General features: G+C 42.7%; 1 protein-coding gene across 1 annotated transcript in view; it reads left to right on the top strand.

Moving 5' to 3' along the window:
• Nucleotides 1–5,211: 5,211 nt before the first annotated feature.
• Nucleotides 5,212–17,293, top strand: part of ARHGAP42 (Rho GTPase activating protein 42) — a 162,189-nt gene continuing 150,107 nt past the window's right edge. The window contains exon 1 of the mRNA XM_055702383.1: nt 5,212–5,746. Coding sequence (XP_055558358.1) covers nt 5,593–5,746 — 154 coding nt within the window. The 5' untranslated portion in view covers nt 5,212–5,592. The remainder of the gene's footprint in view (nt 5,747–17,293) is intronic.

Raw genomic sequence — 17,293 nt, forward strand, 5'->3', positions numbered from 1 at the left:
AATACTCTGTAAATAATTGCTGGATTAAGGTTTTCTGTGCTATTAATATTTTCTGTGCTATACAGGTACAGAGCTAATCTTGTACCTTTGAGCAGTTCCAGTGGATTTACAAGCATCAGTGTCCTTGCATATTTTTGCTTACAATCTCGCACTCTTTCAAGGGAAAGCAGCAGTTTTCAGAAGACAGAGCAATGACACACAGCTCTTAGTAAGTAATTATTGTGTATATTGAAAGAGAAGAAATAACCAGGAAGTTGGCAGAGTCTTTATTCTAAAATATTCCTCTCTAGATAAGAGACACTCATGGTTCCTGTCTGCATTAACTGCCGAATTAACAGCATCTAACAGAGCCAGGTAGAGCCATAACGTTGAAGTCTGCATGTGTAGCCATTTCCTCACTGTACAAGCAGGGGATGTACGTGGCAGTCAGCTGTACCCACACACACCTCTCTTTTCCTCTTCCTAGGCAACCCAGATAATAGGACTGTGATAAGAACATGCCCAAGGCATGCTCATTTGAGTACTGAGGGAGCTAGCAGAGCAGCTCACCAAACCATTCCCCAGCATTTATCAACAGTCATGGCTAACTGGGAAGGTTCCAGAAGGCTGGAGGTCAGCCAATGTGACACCCATCTACAAGAAGGGCAGGAAGGAGGATCTGGGAAACTACAGACCTATCAGACTGACCTCGGTGCTGGGGAGGGTTATGGAGCAGATCATCCTGAGCGCCATCACGCAGCATGTGCAGGAAAGCTGAGGCATCAGGCCCAGCCAGCATGAGGTTATGAAAGGCAGGTCCTGCTTGACAAACCGGATCTCCTTCTATGACATGACCCACCTAGTGGATGAGGGAAAGGCTGTGGATGTTGTCTACCTGCACCTTACTAAAGCCTTTGACACTATCTCCCACAGCATTCACCTGGAGGAACTGGCTGCTCATGGCTTGGATGGATGTGCTCTACACTGGGTTAAAAGCTGGCTGGATGGCTGAGCCCAAAGAGTGGCGGTGAATGGAGTTATATCCAGCTGCTTGCTGGTCACAAGTGGTGTTCCCCAGGGCTCAGTATTGGTGCCAGTTCAGTTTAATGTCTTTATCAATGATCTGGATGAGGGAATCAGGTGCACCCTCAGTAAGTTTGCAGGAAACACCAAGCTGGCCAGGAATATTGATCTGCTTCAGGGTAGGAAGGCTCTGCAGAGGGATCTGGACAGGCTGGAGTGATGGGCCAAGGCCAATTGCATGAAGTTCGACATGGAGAAGTGTCAGGTCCTGCACTTGGGCCACAACAACCCCACGCAACACTACAGGCTTGGGGAAGAGCGGCTGGAAAGCTGCCTGGTGGAAAGGGACCTGGGGGTGCTGGCTGACAGCAAGCTGAACAGGAGCCAGCCGTGTGCCCAGGTGACCAAGAAGGCCAACAGCATCCTGGCTTGTATCAGAAACAGTGTGGCCAGCAGGACAAGGGCAGGGATTGTCCCCCTGTACTCAGCACTGGTGAGGCCGCACCTCTAATACTGGGTTCAGTTTGGGGCCCCTCACTGCAAGAGGGATGTAGAAGTGCTGGAGCGTGTCCAGGGAACGGCAATGGAGCTGTTGAAGGGTCTGGAGAACAAGTCTTATGAGAAACAGCTGAGGAAAAAGCATAGAGAAAAGGAAGCTCAGGGGGACCTTACCACTCTCTCCAACTACCTGACAGGAGGCTGTAGCGAGGTGGGGGCCGGTCTCTTCTCCCAGATAACAAGCAACAGGACAAGAGGAAATGGCCTCAAGTTTGGCCAGGGGAGGTTTATATTGGATATTAGGAAAATTTCCTTCACCAAAAAGGTTTTCAAGCATTGGAACAAACTGCTCAGGGAGGTGGTGGAACCACCATCCCTGGAAGTGTTTAAAAAACGTCTATATGTGGTGCTTAGGGACATGGTTTATTGATGGACTTGGCAGTCCTGGGTTAACAGTTGGACTTGATGATCTTAAAGGTCTTCTCCAATCTAAACAATTCTATGATTCTATGATTCTCTAGCCAGAGTAGAGCCATTGATTGGAAATTATACTTCAGTATTTATATTTAAAATGGAGAAATCTGAAAGAATTGATCTGACCTCATTAACATGTAAGATTTTAGGATAAGCTCAGAATAACAAACAGAGAAGTGGATGAAAAAGGACAAAGCTCCCCAGGGTTCAGAAAAAAAGGTATCTCCTTTTTCATTTACCTCTTCACAGCTACTGATAACATCAGGCTAACTCATTTACTAGAGCATTCTACTTAAGGGACTGGTGCTTCTACCTACTTAGTTGTCTAAATTACATCTTTCAGTGTAGTTCACCCACTTATAGCATACTGGTAGTTTTCAAGAAAGACTCTTTTTGGTATGCCTAGGCTTCTCCCCAGTTTCTTCTATCTTTTGAAGTCTTGAAACTTAGTGTTCTACTAGGGCCCTACACTGGAATCTTCTCAGGGAAAATAAATAAATAAATAATGACAAATATGTTTATTTCCTGCTCACTGTAAAGCTTAAACCTTTCTACACTTCCCAAATGTACCTTCAAATACCTTGCGTTTTCTAGAAAGCAAAAAATTACATGGTTCTACCTAACTCCAACACAAAACACATACTAAGACATCTTTTCATCAAGATTTTCATCAAGTTTTTCATCAAGTTAACCCCTCTGCAGGTATGCCAAATCACTCATTTACTATACCTTCCTCCAGATGCAGCCATAAATGCTCTTTAAGCTCACAGGTTAACTAAAAACCTTTTCTCTGTGGAAGATAATGTAGGGTTGGATGAACATCTGATCACATATTGCTTTATGAAACAAAGATCCTTCTTAACAAATATATTTCTTTTAAAATAAAAGCTTTTTCTAAGGAAAGGGAAGAACAGTACATGTGAACTAGTATGATTTTTCAGGATATTCAATACACTGCATGCTGGGAGATTCTCAGTTCAGCTAAGAAAGGTGTGGGTTGTTCTGAGAAGCATGCAGAACCCATTAAATGGATAATGGCAAGTTACTTGGAGGAAGGATGTCAGACTAGAGGGAAGTTCTTAGTTAATCTTACTGAGTACACTATTAGTATTGGTCTCATTAATATTTCCATTCATGATCCTGATACGAAAAGCAGCAATGTGGTTATGGAACTTCTGAAGATGAGATCATTATATAGTAAGAAATGAGTCATCCTGATTACCAGAATAATTACTCTGAACTAAAATGCTAAGTACTTGTTTTTGCAACCAATGAATATCTCTGCTCTAACTTTGGAACCTGCTGGTTGAAAAAAGAGGAAAAGAAAGATCTAAGTGACTTAGCAAAGCCACAGAAATAATTTCACCATGAAATAGACAAATATAATTCTTATCAAAGGTGTTTAGCACAGCAGCGTAGTCACTAACATGGCTAAACAAGGTCTTGTGTATAATTTCAGTAAACCATGATCAAGTAAGATGAAACCAAACTTGAAGACATCTAGACAAGAACTATGAGAATAAGGAAGGAAATTAATATTTTATTTTATGACATAAAGCTTTGATTTATTTAGCTGGCTTAGAGATTATATTTTTGCATTCTAGAACTACATCAATGAAGATATACATGGTAGAAGGCAAAGAATCTTTTCAGCTACAGATAATGCTGAAGAAAGAACAAACGTGTCTAAAATTACTCTGTGAATATATGTAGGCTTAAAATTAGGTTTTTAATAATCAGAAAATTTCTACTTGGAACATCCTTCCAGTAGTTCAACTGGATTTTAAATGAGGTTTATTATTTTACAATTGAGATTACATGCTATTATCTGAAAAATCAAGGAAACAAACTTGTTAACCCAACAGTCCTTTCCAGTCTTATTCTTCCTATTATTAGAAAAAGAATTTGTCTGAGATGACACATTGATGAACAGAGTTTTGTGATCACTGTGAATTAAAAGTCTTCAATGGATCGATTAGTAGCAACACTGACAGCTAGCTCAGAGTTAGTCCTGTGGCCAAGAAGTTCCAACCTTGTAAAAAAAGAGATATTTTTTTTTTCACTTCAACAAATTCTACAGGCCATGTGGTTAGAAATTGCAGCCTCTTTTCTGCATTTCTGACACAACAATCTATTGTGAATAAGAAGAAGTGAGTTTTAATGCAGGGTTAAGAAGGGTGAAGAGCACAAATTGCATCAAGGAACTACAACACGCAGGGGCTTTGAGCCTTCCTCCACTTTCGTGTTGAGTTGTGTAAATATGGAGACTGTGAATGATTTGTAGGAGTGTGTGCACAGCCAACAGGGGAGCATCACCGTCTTTTTGAAAGATATTTTTGGCAAGAGGTGGGCTGTCCTGAGGTACTCCAATGTAGCTGTTGCCGACTTGAAGCTGTGTTTACAGACAGCTCTCCTCAAACCCAGCACGTACATTTGTATACATACTTGCATATTGACACTGTACATCTGGAAAAAACCACTCCAGATAAACATACAAGAATATTCCAAAGTGCTTCTGTTTACTGAGATAAGCCCACTCATGTACTTGGAAAGTAACAACTTTCCTGTGGTAACTGGGCTCGCAGTTTCTTGATGCTCCTCTTTAGGGTGGATTTGGTTCAGCTATCCTGGTACAGCATCCCAGTGCCAAGGCAGAACATGGATGTTCCTATCTTTTGTATTTCCTTGGTCTCCACCGCCTCCTCCTCCTTTGCATCCCGCTCTCTCCTCTCACCACCCACCTCTCCTGGAGCACTGCCCCGCCACAGGCCCGCACAGGCCCACCGGGCAGGCTGACCAGGGCCGCGCTGGGCTCTCACGGAGGATCCCCCGGCACAGCAGGCACGCCGGGGCTGACTGCCTGAGGCCCAAGCACCCTCCGCTCCTCTCGCTGTAGTGGACACCGGGCTGGCCGCTGTCTCCCCCAGCGAAGGCGGGCTGCTCCCTCCACCCCAGCCGCTGACATAAACCGGCCTCCTCCAAGCGCAGGGTTCTAAACAGCCCTAAGCCTCCCGGCCCCTGAGGTGGATCCTCCCTCCCCTGGGCCTCCCAACGCCTCAGGTAGAGCGAGGGGGAGCGCCGGCCCTCACCGGACCGTGCGGGCCGTCCGCGCCCCTCCGCCGCACCCCGAGCCGGGCCAGGGCCCGGCCGCGCCGCCGCGGGACGGCCGACAGCGGAGGGGGCGGCGGCGAGCGAGGGGCGGGCACTGCCGGGCCGCGTCCCCGGCGTGTGAGCATGCCGCGCCGGGAGGAGGGCGTCCTCGGCCGGGCCGGGGGAGGTTCGCTCTGAAGTTAGGGCCGGGGAGGGAGGAAGAGGGAGCGCTGCCGGAAGCGGCGGCGGCGCTGGGAGCCCGCGGTGCCCCGGGACAGCATGTAGCTGGGTGACAGCGACCGGAGCGCGCTGCCTCCGCCGCCAAGGGCCGTCTGCCTCGCCGCCGGCGCGGCGGGCGCCGGTGCAGCGGGTCGGGAGCCTCTCCGGGAAGGCGGAGCGGGACGGCAGTCGCTTCTCGCCTCTGCCCCGCTTTCCCCTGTGCCCTCAGCGCCGTCTCTCGGCGCGGCCCTCCTTCAGCCGCCCGCCTCTGCGCCGCCGGCCGGGGGCTGCGGCCGCTCCGCCGCTGCCATGGGGCTGCCCACGCTGGAGTTCAGCGACTCCTACTTGGACAGCCCGGATTTCAGGGAGCGCCTGAAGTGTCACGAGATCGAGCTGGAGAGGACGAACAAGTTCATCAAGGAGCTGATTAAGGACGGCAGCCTCCTCATCGGGGCCCTGCGAAGTGAGTCGGGCGGCCGGGCCGGGGCGCGGGGGAGCCGGGGGGCGGCGGGCAGGCGAGGGGGCTTCTTTTGTTTGAATGGGCGCCGGGAGCGGGCTCCCCTGCCGGCGGCCGCGGAAAAGCGCCTCGTCAACTTTCTCCCCCTCTCCCTCGCCGCTCCGCCTCGCCTCGCCTCGCCCGGCCGGCGGCGGGGCTGGGTGGGTTTCCCGGGAGAGCGGGGGCGGCGCGGGGCCCTGTCGCACCCTCCCCGGCGGGGCCGGGGCAGCGGCCGGGGCACGGGGTCCCGCCGGGGACTGGGGCGAGGGCTTGGGCGCTGAATGTCGCCGTGTAGAGCGCCGTACGGACCAGGCGTGCAGTGCTGCCGGGGGGGCTCGGCCTGGGGCGTCGGCCGTGCTCAGGTATCTTTAGGTAACGGAGATGTCCCTAAATCTCCAAAAGCAAAGCAAGACATCGAAGTGAATCCATGTGAAAGAGAGTTTCTCTCACACCTTTACATCCCGCCCGCCCCCCCTCCCCTCCCCCCCCCCCCATCCTGATGTAGTAGATTAACTTTTATGTATTTTGAAAGATTCTGAAAGAAGAGAAGAACAGGCAAGGGTGAACAGTTTTGTGCTTTTTTAAAGCTCCGTGAGTTGTGAGCTGACAGCTTCGCAGGGCATGAAAACGTCCCTCATGCTTTGAAAAGCATCGAGTGAAAACTAGCAATTGCCGTGAGCATTGCGCGACTGGGCTTGCCCTCCTCTCCTGTGACTCTGCCACCTACTTCTTGTCTTGAAGTCACCTAGGATCTCTCTTACCTGTTACCCAGAGCTTTCCTTCAGGTAGAGCAAGGAAGTAATTTACAGCTTCTCGCGCTGCAACATGAGATGTTCGAGGAAAAGAATCACTTTAATCCTCAAAAATATCTGCCACATTGACATGGTATGCTTTTTTTTAGTAGGATGAAGCACAGCAATGCTGCTTTTTATGTGAACAGGGAACAGGTGTTACTGTGAGCTTCTTAGCTCATGAGAAACCTACACTGATGCTAACCCGGAGTCCAAACCCAAAGTTTGTTTCTTTACCTGGGCTAGGAGGTCAAATTTCGGAGATTTTGTTTAGCCAACAGTAGGATTGAATGTTAACCGTTCTTGTTCGTGCATCAACTGTGTATAGTTTGTTTGCAGCATTGTTTTTACATAAAGCAGCTACTGTCTTTTTAAGACTTTTTTCATTAAGTGCATGTATTTCTGGAGACATCTCTGTTGTTGTGAGTAGCTGGATACAAATCTAGCATCTTATGTTACTTTGTATTAAATTCAATAAATTCATGTATCCATGGCCACAGAATGTGAGGTGATAGAATGCATAGAAAATCTGTCTGTATATATAGCTAAAAACTCAATGGTACATTATTCTTTGAGATCAAAGAGGTTTGGTTTTTAGTCATACCTTAAGTTTCTCTTTGCTAAAAAGCATTCTCCATGAAACAGGAGGCTTGAGCTTGTTTTAAGTGGTAAAATGTAAGTTTAATAAAAAATTACTGTTACAAACCTGGTCCTGTAAGATGGTATGCACAAATAGTAATGATAGGTTAGATGCCACATGGGTACTTTTTTTGACCTGGACTAGCACTGGAAATTGACTGCTTTTTATTTCAGATCAAATTCGAACAAATATAACTTTCTTCTTAAGTCATCAAAGACAGTTTGCTGTAGAAGGAGTATTGTTTTTTTGAAGGAATTTTTGTGAAGAATACTTTTGAGTCCTTGCTAATTTAGACCCTACATCTATCTACATGTTTAACAATTCTCTCCCTCTTTGAGGAGAAGCAGTATTTCTGTCTCAAGTAATGATTAACTTGTGAGTTCTCCTGATTTTTTAGAACTTTTTATTTCAAATGTTATTGTGTCTGACACAATGCTTATTGTATTCTATGTGCAACTTTAAAATGCTTTGTGCTATAGTGTCTTTTAGCCTTCGGAAAATAAGGTCTTTTCTAGTGTAGTAAGAAATATTTCTCCTTTTGTTCACTTCAGATCCCTTAGTTTCATTACCATGCTTTGCGCAGCATACTGCCTTCGTTCCTGTGTTAGGATAACTGGGGAAGTGTCTGTGTCTGGATTTTTCTCAACCAAGTAGAAAACCTGGCCTCATGCTGTACAGACTCTGGTGTAGATGCTACAAAGACAGTGTACCTGTTACAGCAAGTAGTGCTATCGTATGTTTCGTAGAGAGAACTTCTGACTCCTTAAAACATACTAGCTACTCAGGTTTAAAATGAGTGGAGTGTGAAATACTTGTGCAAGGCTTTGTGTGTGTGTGGGTTTTTTTTTTTTTTTTTTTGTCATTGAAAATGTAATCAAACAGGAGAGTAAGTAGTTGATGTCAGAGATGAACTCTTATGATTTGATCTTTGAATATCTAATAACCTACAGGCCCTGGAGAAAAATAGGCATTATTTCGATGTTTTATCTCTTTAGGTGATCTGGGATTTTTCATTTACCTACGTTTTGGAGGATCTGTTCTGTTGGGGGAAAAATCTAGACTGTGCTGAAGAGCTTCAGTGGAAATGAGTTTTGGAACGTGTCCTTCCTGCCCGTGTTTAGGGAAGAGACAGTGAAGCTGGCTCAATATGATTAGAAAATACTAGAATATTTTTTAAGTTGCCTAAATATAAGATACTATATGAAACCACAGTACGTGCGCTGTTTTTCAGGTGGAATTAAACTTCTATATTATAAAAGTTACAGAATACTAATTTGTGCACAGTCCAGTGTCTAAGAAGCTACTGTAAAAAGGCAATGTTTAGAAATACCTGACAGGAGATTCCACATAAATTGAAGGAAGAAGAGATATGCTTCTTGTAGTATGCAAACATTTTGCATTTTAATTGGAGTGGTCCCAGGGTAAGGTCAGACTTTATTTTAGTGTGGTTTTACTGCATTCATTCTGAGGAGTGCTGCTTTCCGAAGTAGTTATGCAGAGCTGTAATACTGTGTTCCATGAAGCAGCAGTTTATTGTGAATGCGGTGAGAACTGATAGTGATAGGATTCATACAAAATCCTCAGCAGCCTTTTCCTAGTGTTTTTTGCACAGTTTCCTTCTCTTTCTAAATATGTAAGACTCTGGGAGTACCCTAGGAGAGCACAGATTATATGGTCCAGTTCAGTTAGGTGTCAGCATTACATTTGTATGGCCATTGTGACTATTTCAGCCTTGTCCTACAATTAGTATTTGCAGTAAGGCTACGTTTTCTTTTTCGAATCAGCTGAGGTACTAAATACATTACTATCTCTTGAAAGGCTTAGCTTATGCATATAATAGGTGTTCCTATTATATTAAAAAAGTTATCTTTCAACAGAGGTTTAACTCTGTGTAGGCACAGTTAAGTAGTAGTATATAGTTTTCTTTGCACCTGGAGGAGGGTTTCTTTGTTGTTAACTTACGAATTAGGAAAAAAACCCACAAATGTCTTAGAAAAAAATATCTACAACTGGCCTTCTTGATCATTAAGTAATTGTTGATTTCATAACTTCTTCCAGCACCTAATTTAATGGTTCTTTCAGATGAGTGTTTAAAGTGCATATGCTTAAATGCTTCACATAGTGAGGTCCAGCTGTGGCTGGACTCCTGAAGCAAAATAGAAATTTTTCCTTCTCATTGATTCCAGATTGTTTTCAATTAAAACATCAAGTCTATTCTTCCTGTACTTTTTGCCAGTAGTGTACTTTGTAGTTGCTTTGTGAAAAAGCAGCCTAAACAAGGGTGCTGTCATATAGATTATATAGGAAATTTCATTATAGAATTACTTGTATGCTTTTAGTTTCCATAATAGGCCTACTGTTCTGCCAAAGTTAATGAATATTGTATTAAACAATCCAAAAAAGTAACTTGCATCTTGTATAGGTGATATCATGGCTTATTGCTGTTGCAGAAGCCTTCAGCTTTTCACCTTGATTTTTGAGGCCTTCCTCTCCATGTTGTCCTATTTTAGCAACAAGTTCATCTACTCAAAGATGCGAACTACATACGTTTTGGGTTGAAAGGTTGAAAGTTCAGTGGATTTGCAGCTGTTTTAAGTAATGCTGTAACTTTTTTGAGTGTGTTTTTTGTGATGTAAACAGTAATATAGAGCTATGTTGTCATATAAATAAGATTCAACAGATTATCTTTAGGAATTTGTAATTTAGTAGCAATTGCGATAGTTTATTTTCCTACTTAACATGTGGAGAAACAGACACGAGATGTAAATACCATCTTCTGTGGGGAGTGTGAGGGGGTATTTTTTACCAGGGTTTTATAGAAATTCCAAACAGAAAAGACTGTCTTGAAATTGTTTTGGCATACAGTTTTCAGGGATGATTTTCTTCTCTCATAAACCTAATTATAAAAATACAGTGATGTCTATATGTATGAAAATTTTGGGGTTAGCTGGCTGGGGGAAAAAAAAAAAAAAAGACAAAATTACAGCAGAAGAACCTGTGATCTTGTTATCTCTCCTGGGAATTTTTTTCATGTAAAAAACCCCAAGCTGTTTGTATCTTTCCAGAGAGATGCATTTTCCCAGATATCCTGGCCTCACATATTTTCATGAGATTGTATCTTTACAATGTCTTTTCCAGATTCTAACTGGAGCAGGACTGAGTTCATTGAATAATAACTGCTGAAGTTTGATAGTAATCATTCTCTTTTATTAATTTAGATTTTAGCTTCTTCATATTCCTTATGTGATACAATGATGGTGAACATGGAGTTGTAAAAGTATAGCATGCTAGTGAGAATTTCAGAAATAACTCATGTTGCCTTTGAAAACATTGCTTCTAGTTGTTTTAGTCCTATAATACAAAAATGCGTAACTTGCCTTTCATAGAATCATCGTAGAATCATAGAATCATTTAGGTTGGAAAAGACCTCTAAGATCAAGTCCAACTGCTAACCCAGTACTGCCAAGTCCACCACTAAACCATGTCCCTAAGTGCCACATCTACATGTCTTGTAAATACCTCCAGGAAGAGTGACTCAACCACTTCCCTGGGCAGTTTGTTCCAATGCTTGATAACCTTTTTGGTGAAGGATTTTTTCCTAATATCCAATATAAACCTCCCCTGGCCAAACTTGAGGCCATTTCCTCTTGTCCTGTTGCTTGTTATCTGGGAGAAGAGACCGGCCCCCACCTCGCTACAGCCTCCTGTCAGGTAGTTGGAGAGAGTGGTAAGGTCCCCCTGAGCTTCCTTTTCTCTATGCTTTTTCCTCAGCTGTTTCTCATAAGACTTGTTCTCCAGACCCTTCAACAGCTCCGTTGCCGTTCCCTGGACACGCTCCAGCACTTTTACATCCCTCTTGCAGTGAGGGGCCCCAAACTGAACCCAGTATTAGAGGTGCGGCCTCACCAGTGCTGAGTACAGGGGGACAATCCCTGCCCTTGTCCTGCTGGCCACTCGGTTTCTGATACAAGCCAGGATGCTGTTCACCTTCTTGGTCACCTGGGCACACAGCTGGCTCATGTTCAGCTTGCTGTCAGCCAGCACCCCCAGGTCCCTTTCCACCAGGCAGCTTTCCAGCCGCTCTTCCCCAAGCCTGTAGTGTTGCGTGGGGTTGTTGTGGCCCAAGTGCAGGACCTGACACTTCTCCATGTCGAACTTCATGCAATTTGCCTTGGCCCATCACTCCAGCCTGTCCAGATCCCTCTGCAGAGCCTTCCTACCCTGAAGCAGATCAATATTCCTGGCCAGCTTGGTGTTTCCTGCAAACTTACTGAGGGTGCACCTGATTCCCTCATCCAGATCATTGATAAAGACATTAAACTGAACTGGACTCATTGTGTTAGGGTTGGATGAGAGGCAGGGCATTACAACAGGTTACATTTCATTGTCTCTAAATACTTGATTCCCTTAGCAATTGACAAAAAAACCCCAATGTTTTCCATTAAAAGGAAGTTGAAATTCAGTAATTGGCATTAATGTTTTGAAGTCATCTGCTCCCTTGTTGTTCTGTTACTTCTGACAGGCATTTGTGCTGTCCTGCTCAACTTCTGCTGATGTCTAAGTTATCTATGGATTGGGGATGTAACTCAAAAACAATTCCAACTGCGTTCAGCCTTTCATGCAGAGATACCAATGATAAGCTGGTTCTTGGCCAGAGAAGGAGCCTAATTGCTTTCTCTAGTGTTTAAGCAGCTGCAGTCTCTTATCATGTTATCTTTAGCTAAATATATATGGAGAAAACAAATACTAGTATGTGGTGGACTGTTACAGAGCGCAGTATTTTCTATCACATGATTCATTTTGAACCAAGAATCCCTGCAAGTGAGTTCCCGTACTCTCAGTGACAACTACTGTGTTAATGAAGTCCTTGAATGGCTCAACATGGATGTTCTTGTGTTTTTGTATTGAAACAGGTATTCTTTAGAGAAATTTTGTAATCTGATTACCTCAGGTTACCTAAGGATTGGGTATGAGTTTCAAATACCATATGAAATGACAATTCTGCTTTAAGAAAATATGCAATTTTTTAAATAAGGATTTTCAAACTTTTAAACTGATTTCTGAAATGATCAAATTTAATCTGTTTCCTAATGGGCTTGCTGGCATGTTGTCTATTAAGTGCTTCATTTGCTGTGAATAAGATAAATGAATTCTATTAATAAGAGACCAGCTGCTTCATGAATATTGTCTTTACTACAATGGAAAATATGATGCTGTGGTCACTGAACTTGTACAGATCTCTTGGGTTTATGTGGGCAGAAGTGCTACAGCCATTTGCAGTTTCCTGTAATAGTAAATAATTTCATATCCATCCTCTTTGAAAAATACAGAGGACAATGCAGTCGTCCTTTCTACTGAATGATATGTAAAACAGTGCTATGTCTTTGTCTTCTGATTTTTTTCCTGTAGTCTCAAAACTGTAATAATAAATAAATTCAGAATATAGGAGAATTGGGTATCATGGATTTCCTTTGTTAAATCCAGTCTCCTGCTAGTGTAACATCATGAAATCCCTACTTGTCAAACTCCATTTTAAAAACATTTTTTATCTTTACTGTTTCTGCTAGAAGGCTGTTCTAGAACCTTGTTACTCTGAGGGTTGAGTAACTCATTAAAAATAAACTTACTCTGGAAATTCAAACTTGTTTATGCTCATTTTCCTTTCACTCAACATTTCTGTACTGCTGTTTACTTGAATTTGCTTGGGGAATAATCACATCCTTTTGCTAGACTGAACAAACTGTTCTTATCCTCTCTTCTAAGAGCTTCTCTCATTTCTTGTCATTTTAGTAGCTTTTTTCTAATTCTCTTTGAATTTGCTTTTAAGTGTTCAGGAGTTGAGAAGTAAAAGTAGGGGAAACAAAAGTAATATAATAATGTTCACAGGATAGTTCTTTGTTCATGTTCTGTGAGAACACTGATCATTAAAAAATCGGTGTTTACGTTGTTTTGACTATGTGGTGCTATGGATTCCTCGAGTGTATGATTAAAAGGTGAAAAAGTCTTGGAATCTTATAAGCAGTAGCAATGAAGTAAATACTAAACTGAAGAAAAATATCTTTACCTTCTTCCATATTAATATGACATTGGAGTACTGTTGGGCAGTAATCTAACCTCCTGTTGGCACCCTGTGAAGTGCAAATAACTTTCATTAGAAAGATAATATATTTCACAGCATGTTATGAACTCTGGGCTATGTTACAGTATCATTTTTAAGATCAGGGAAGTGATTTAAGTTGGTAACTTCCAACTGTCCTGAATTACGCAAACTCGTATTTCACAGGATGCCAAGAGCTTAAACAACATGTTGTTGTTGTGCTGGTGTTTTGTTTAGTATTATTCAGGCATGGGAAAATAGTATGGAAATTCGGTGTGTCTTCAGTAGTCTTATCTTCTTTTAGTTTAACATTCAAAGCAGGATAGAAGGTGCTGCAATGCTTAGATTGAATAGTTGGTACTGCTGCTGATGTTGCTTGATATTTTGCAGGTTGCTTACAGGAGAGAGGTTAGCATGTCACATGTGCATTGTAGTGTCTCTTTGCAGAGGTACTCTTGTTCCCTGAAAGATACTACATAAGTGAAAGTAGGTATCACCAGCAGGTTTATTTTTCCTCTGTAGAGAGCCTTCAAGTCAAATAATCATGATGAAAAATAAAACGGGTAACAATAGAAAGATGATCACTGAGGTCCGTTCCAACCTGATATTCTATGATTTGATCCTGTAGAATTACAAGGACAAATAAGCCTCTTACTTTGATTATTCTTGGCCTTCTGTGCTTTAGGAAAATCTTTCTTCTTTGGTTTCTTGTAGATGAGGACACTTCAAACATTTTTCTTCTATTCCCCACTGCTTTTTCTTTTCCTTCTTTTCCCCTCCTTTTCATAGATGGGAGTCCAGTGTTCTCTGTCAGTAATGCCTCCCTGCTCTGTGGTAGCAGCCAAGCTCTTCCAAAGTCAGAGTGGAAATGTTAAATCAGATTGGTCTCAACATTAGTCCTCAAATAATATCGACATTCCTCTTTTTGGGTGTTTGCCGGAAAGCCTTTTCCTAGTTGTATCTTATCTATATAGAATCATAGAATGGTTTGGGTTAGAAGGGACCTTAAAGAACATCCACCCGCCCTGCCACGGGCAGGGACACCTCCCACTAGACCAGGTTGCCCAAAGGCCCGTCCAGCCTGGCCTTGAGCACTGCCAGGGATGGGGCAGCCACAGCTGCTCTGGGCAGCCTGTGCCAGTGCCTCACCGCCCTCACAGTAAAGAATTCCTTCCTCATATCTAATGAAAATCTACCCTCTTTCAGTTTAAAGCCATTATCCCCTTGTCCTGTTGCTACAGGCCCAACCAAAAAAATCGATCCCCATCTGTCTTAAAAGCCCCCGTCAGGCACTGGCAGGCTGCTGTAAGGTCTCCCCAGAGCCTTTTCTTCTCCAGGCTGAACAACCCCAACTCTCTCAGCCTGGCTTTATAGGAGAGGTGCTCCAGCCTCTGATCATCTTTGTGGCCCTCCTCTGGACTCACTCCAACAGGTCCATGTCCTTCTTTTGTTGGGGATCCCAGAGCTGAATGCAGCACTCCAGGTGGGGTCTCATGAGAGCAGAGTAGGGGGGACAATCACCTTTCTCAACCTGTTGGTCGTGCTTCTTTTGATGCAGCTTAGGATACAGTTGGCTTCCTGGGCTGCAAGTGCATATTGCCCAGTCACGTTGAGCTTTTTGTCCACCAACACCACCATGCCTTTCTCCTCAGGGCTGCTCTCAATCCGTTCTCCACCCAGCCTGTATTTGTGCCTGGGATTGCTCTGACCCATGTGCAGGACCTTGCACTTGGCCTTGTGGAGCTTCATGAGGTTCACACAGGCCCATGTCTCAAGCCTGTCGAGGTCCCTCTGGGTGCTATCCTTCTGATACCTTCTAACATAAGCTGTAGTAACTTCCATACTTCTGTAAAGTCTGTTTTAGCATAAAGAAAAAGGTTCTAATGCCTCTTTAATAAAAAGTACAGTTAACATAATAAAGATTCTAGTTTGCTTTGTGTACTTAATGCTTTTGTGAATTGTGTCAGCTGCTGTGTTATTCATATAAAAAGCTTACTAATAGTTGTCAGTCAGTGCCTTCAAGAGTTGGGGACTGGTATTTCACACTATCTTACAGCTTGGATTCTCCAACTGAGTTGTGCTTTGAGAAGCCAGACTGCGGAGGCTAGGCAGAGGTGCAATAGTTGAAAACAGACCTGAGGAAAAGAATTGCTACCTTCCATTGGTAACAGTCTGGTTAAACAGGACTTGGTTTAAGCCACAACAAAGTAAGATGGATTAAAATAATCTTTGGGTGTATTCATTTTTTATTAACCATATGCACATACTTTTACTGAAATGCAATATGACTAGTGCTACTTTCCTGACACATCCCCCCCCATTTCAGTCCAATTATTGTCCAAGTCTGCTGGTAAAACTGGAAAAAATAGTGCAGCTTCCTAAGCATCATGAATGCCTAAAGAGATGTTTTTTGACTCATAAATCTCCATCTAGGAATTAGTATCTGAGTATATTGTACAGAATGTATATTAGGATCTATTCCCTTAATTTCATAAATTAGGTGATGTAATTCCATACCACTGAAGTAGCAAGAAAGTGAATGCACTTTTCTCAACATTGTTTCTCATTGATGACTGCCAGTGCTTTGCTTTAGTTTTTAGAGAGAATTTGCTTGCTGCTGCTTTTTGTTTTTAAAAAGTATGGTGAGACTTCTGTGTTGGAAAACTTGCTTTTCTTTTCCGAAAGTTGAATATTGTTAGAATCACAGCAAATGTCACTCTTTGTTGCCCATGTATAGTCTGTTTGGGGACCTTTTCAACAAATCAAGAAGTAGCAAATGTGGCCTGCCTACAGGCCAGTTAACTACTTTTCATAGTCAGTGTTGGTTAGCGGAGGAGGAAGATGAGTACATTTAATAAGCTGAACATGCACTTAGGGATGTGGTTTCGTGGTGGACTTAACAGTGCTAGGTTAATGGTTGGACTCTATGATCTTAAAGGTCTTTTCCAGCCTGAATGATTCTATCTTTCTGTGGGCTTGCAGGCTGACAGACGCCAGAAACGTATGATATCTGTAAGTATAAGTGGAAGGGGTTTATGGATATTGCCTATATTTATTGTGTTTATGGGTGTTGAGTCTGGTTCTGCTGCTTGTTTTCAGGAGAATGCTGGAAAATTGTGAAAAGTGAGAGAAGATCTTTGAATATATGAAAAGCATATGAAAATGCTCAAGCTCCTTAGAAACCACAAGCACCATAAAGTATATGTTTTTTGCAATTGCTTAATCTGAAGAGAAGGTTAAAGATTTATTTATATCACAGAAAAGAATCTTGATGGAATGTTTCTCTATCTAACAGATGAAGGCATATGAAGATCCAAGTGTTGGTAGAAGCTATACAAATTGATTAGAAACATCCAGCTGTAAAAGTTAGTAAGATATTTCCTGAAGACTGTGATGGACTTTTTATTGTTGGAAACTCTTAAACTGTTGGCTTATTTTTTTTTCAACTCCCTCCCCCCATGGCCTGGTACAGCCCCGTTCACTTAGACCTGTTGGATTTGAAGTCCTGAAACTCCTGTTGAATGGTAGCTGATCTTGTTGATAGTATTGGTTCCTTGTTGTCTTAGAAAGAAATATTTTCAGTCTGCTTTCAAGTCTTCAAGTTTACATTACTTGAATGTACATGTCTGTGTGGAACTTTGAAATCTAGAAAGAATACATCCTTAAGATGTTTTATAGTTTAATGTTTGTCACGTTTTAAAATGGTCAGTTCCTTCTGGTACTCTCCTTACTTTGTGTCATCATTGTGATTTGAAATGGAGGTGTTATGCTGTAACAACCGTCTTGTGAGGGTGGTTTTGGTGGGTTTTTTGGCTTTTTTTTTTTTTTAAGTGTGTGCTTTTTTCTTCTTCTTTTCTTTTCCCTTCTTAGTTTTGGATACTAGACTGCATGGCATATTTTAGTGTTTATACATGCATGTGCAAATATGCATTGAAACAAAACCAAACAGTTGAAGATGGTAATACTACCTTTATTTCCATATATAT

The sequence above is a fragment of the Falco cherrug genome, chromosome 2 (genome assembly GCF_023634085.1).
Source record: "Falco cherrug isolate bFalChe1 chromosome 2, bFalChe1.pri, whole genome shotgun sequence".
NCBI classification, from domain to species: Eukaryota; Metazoa; Chordata; class Aves; order Falconiformes; family Falconidae; genus Falco; species Falco cherrug.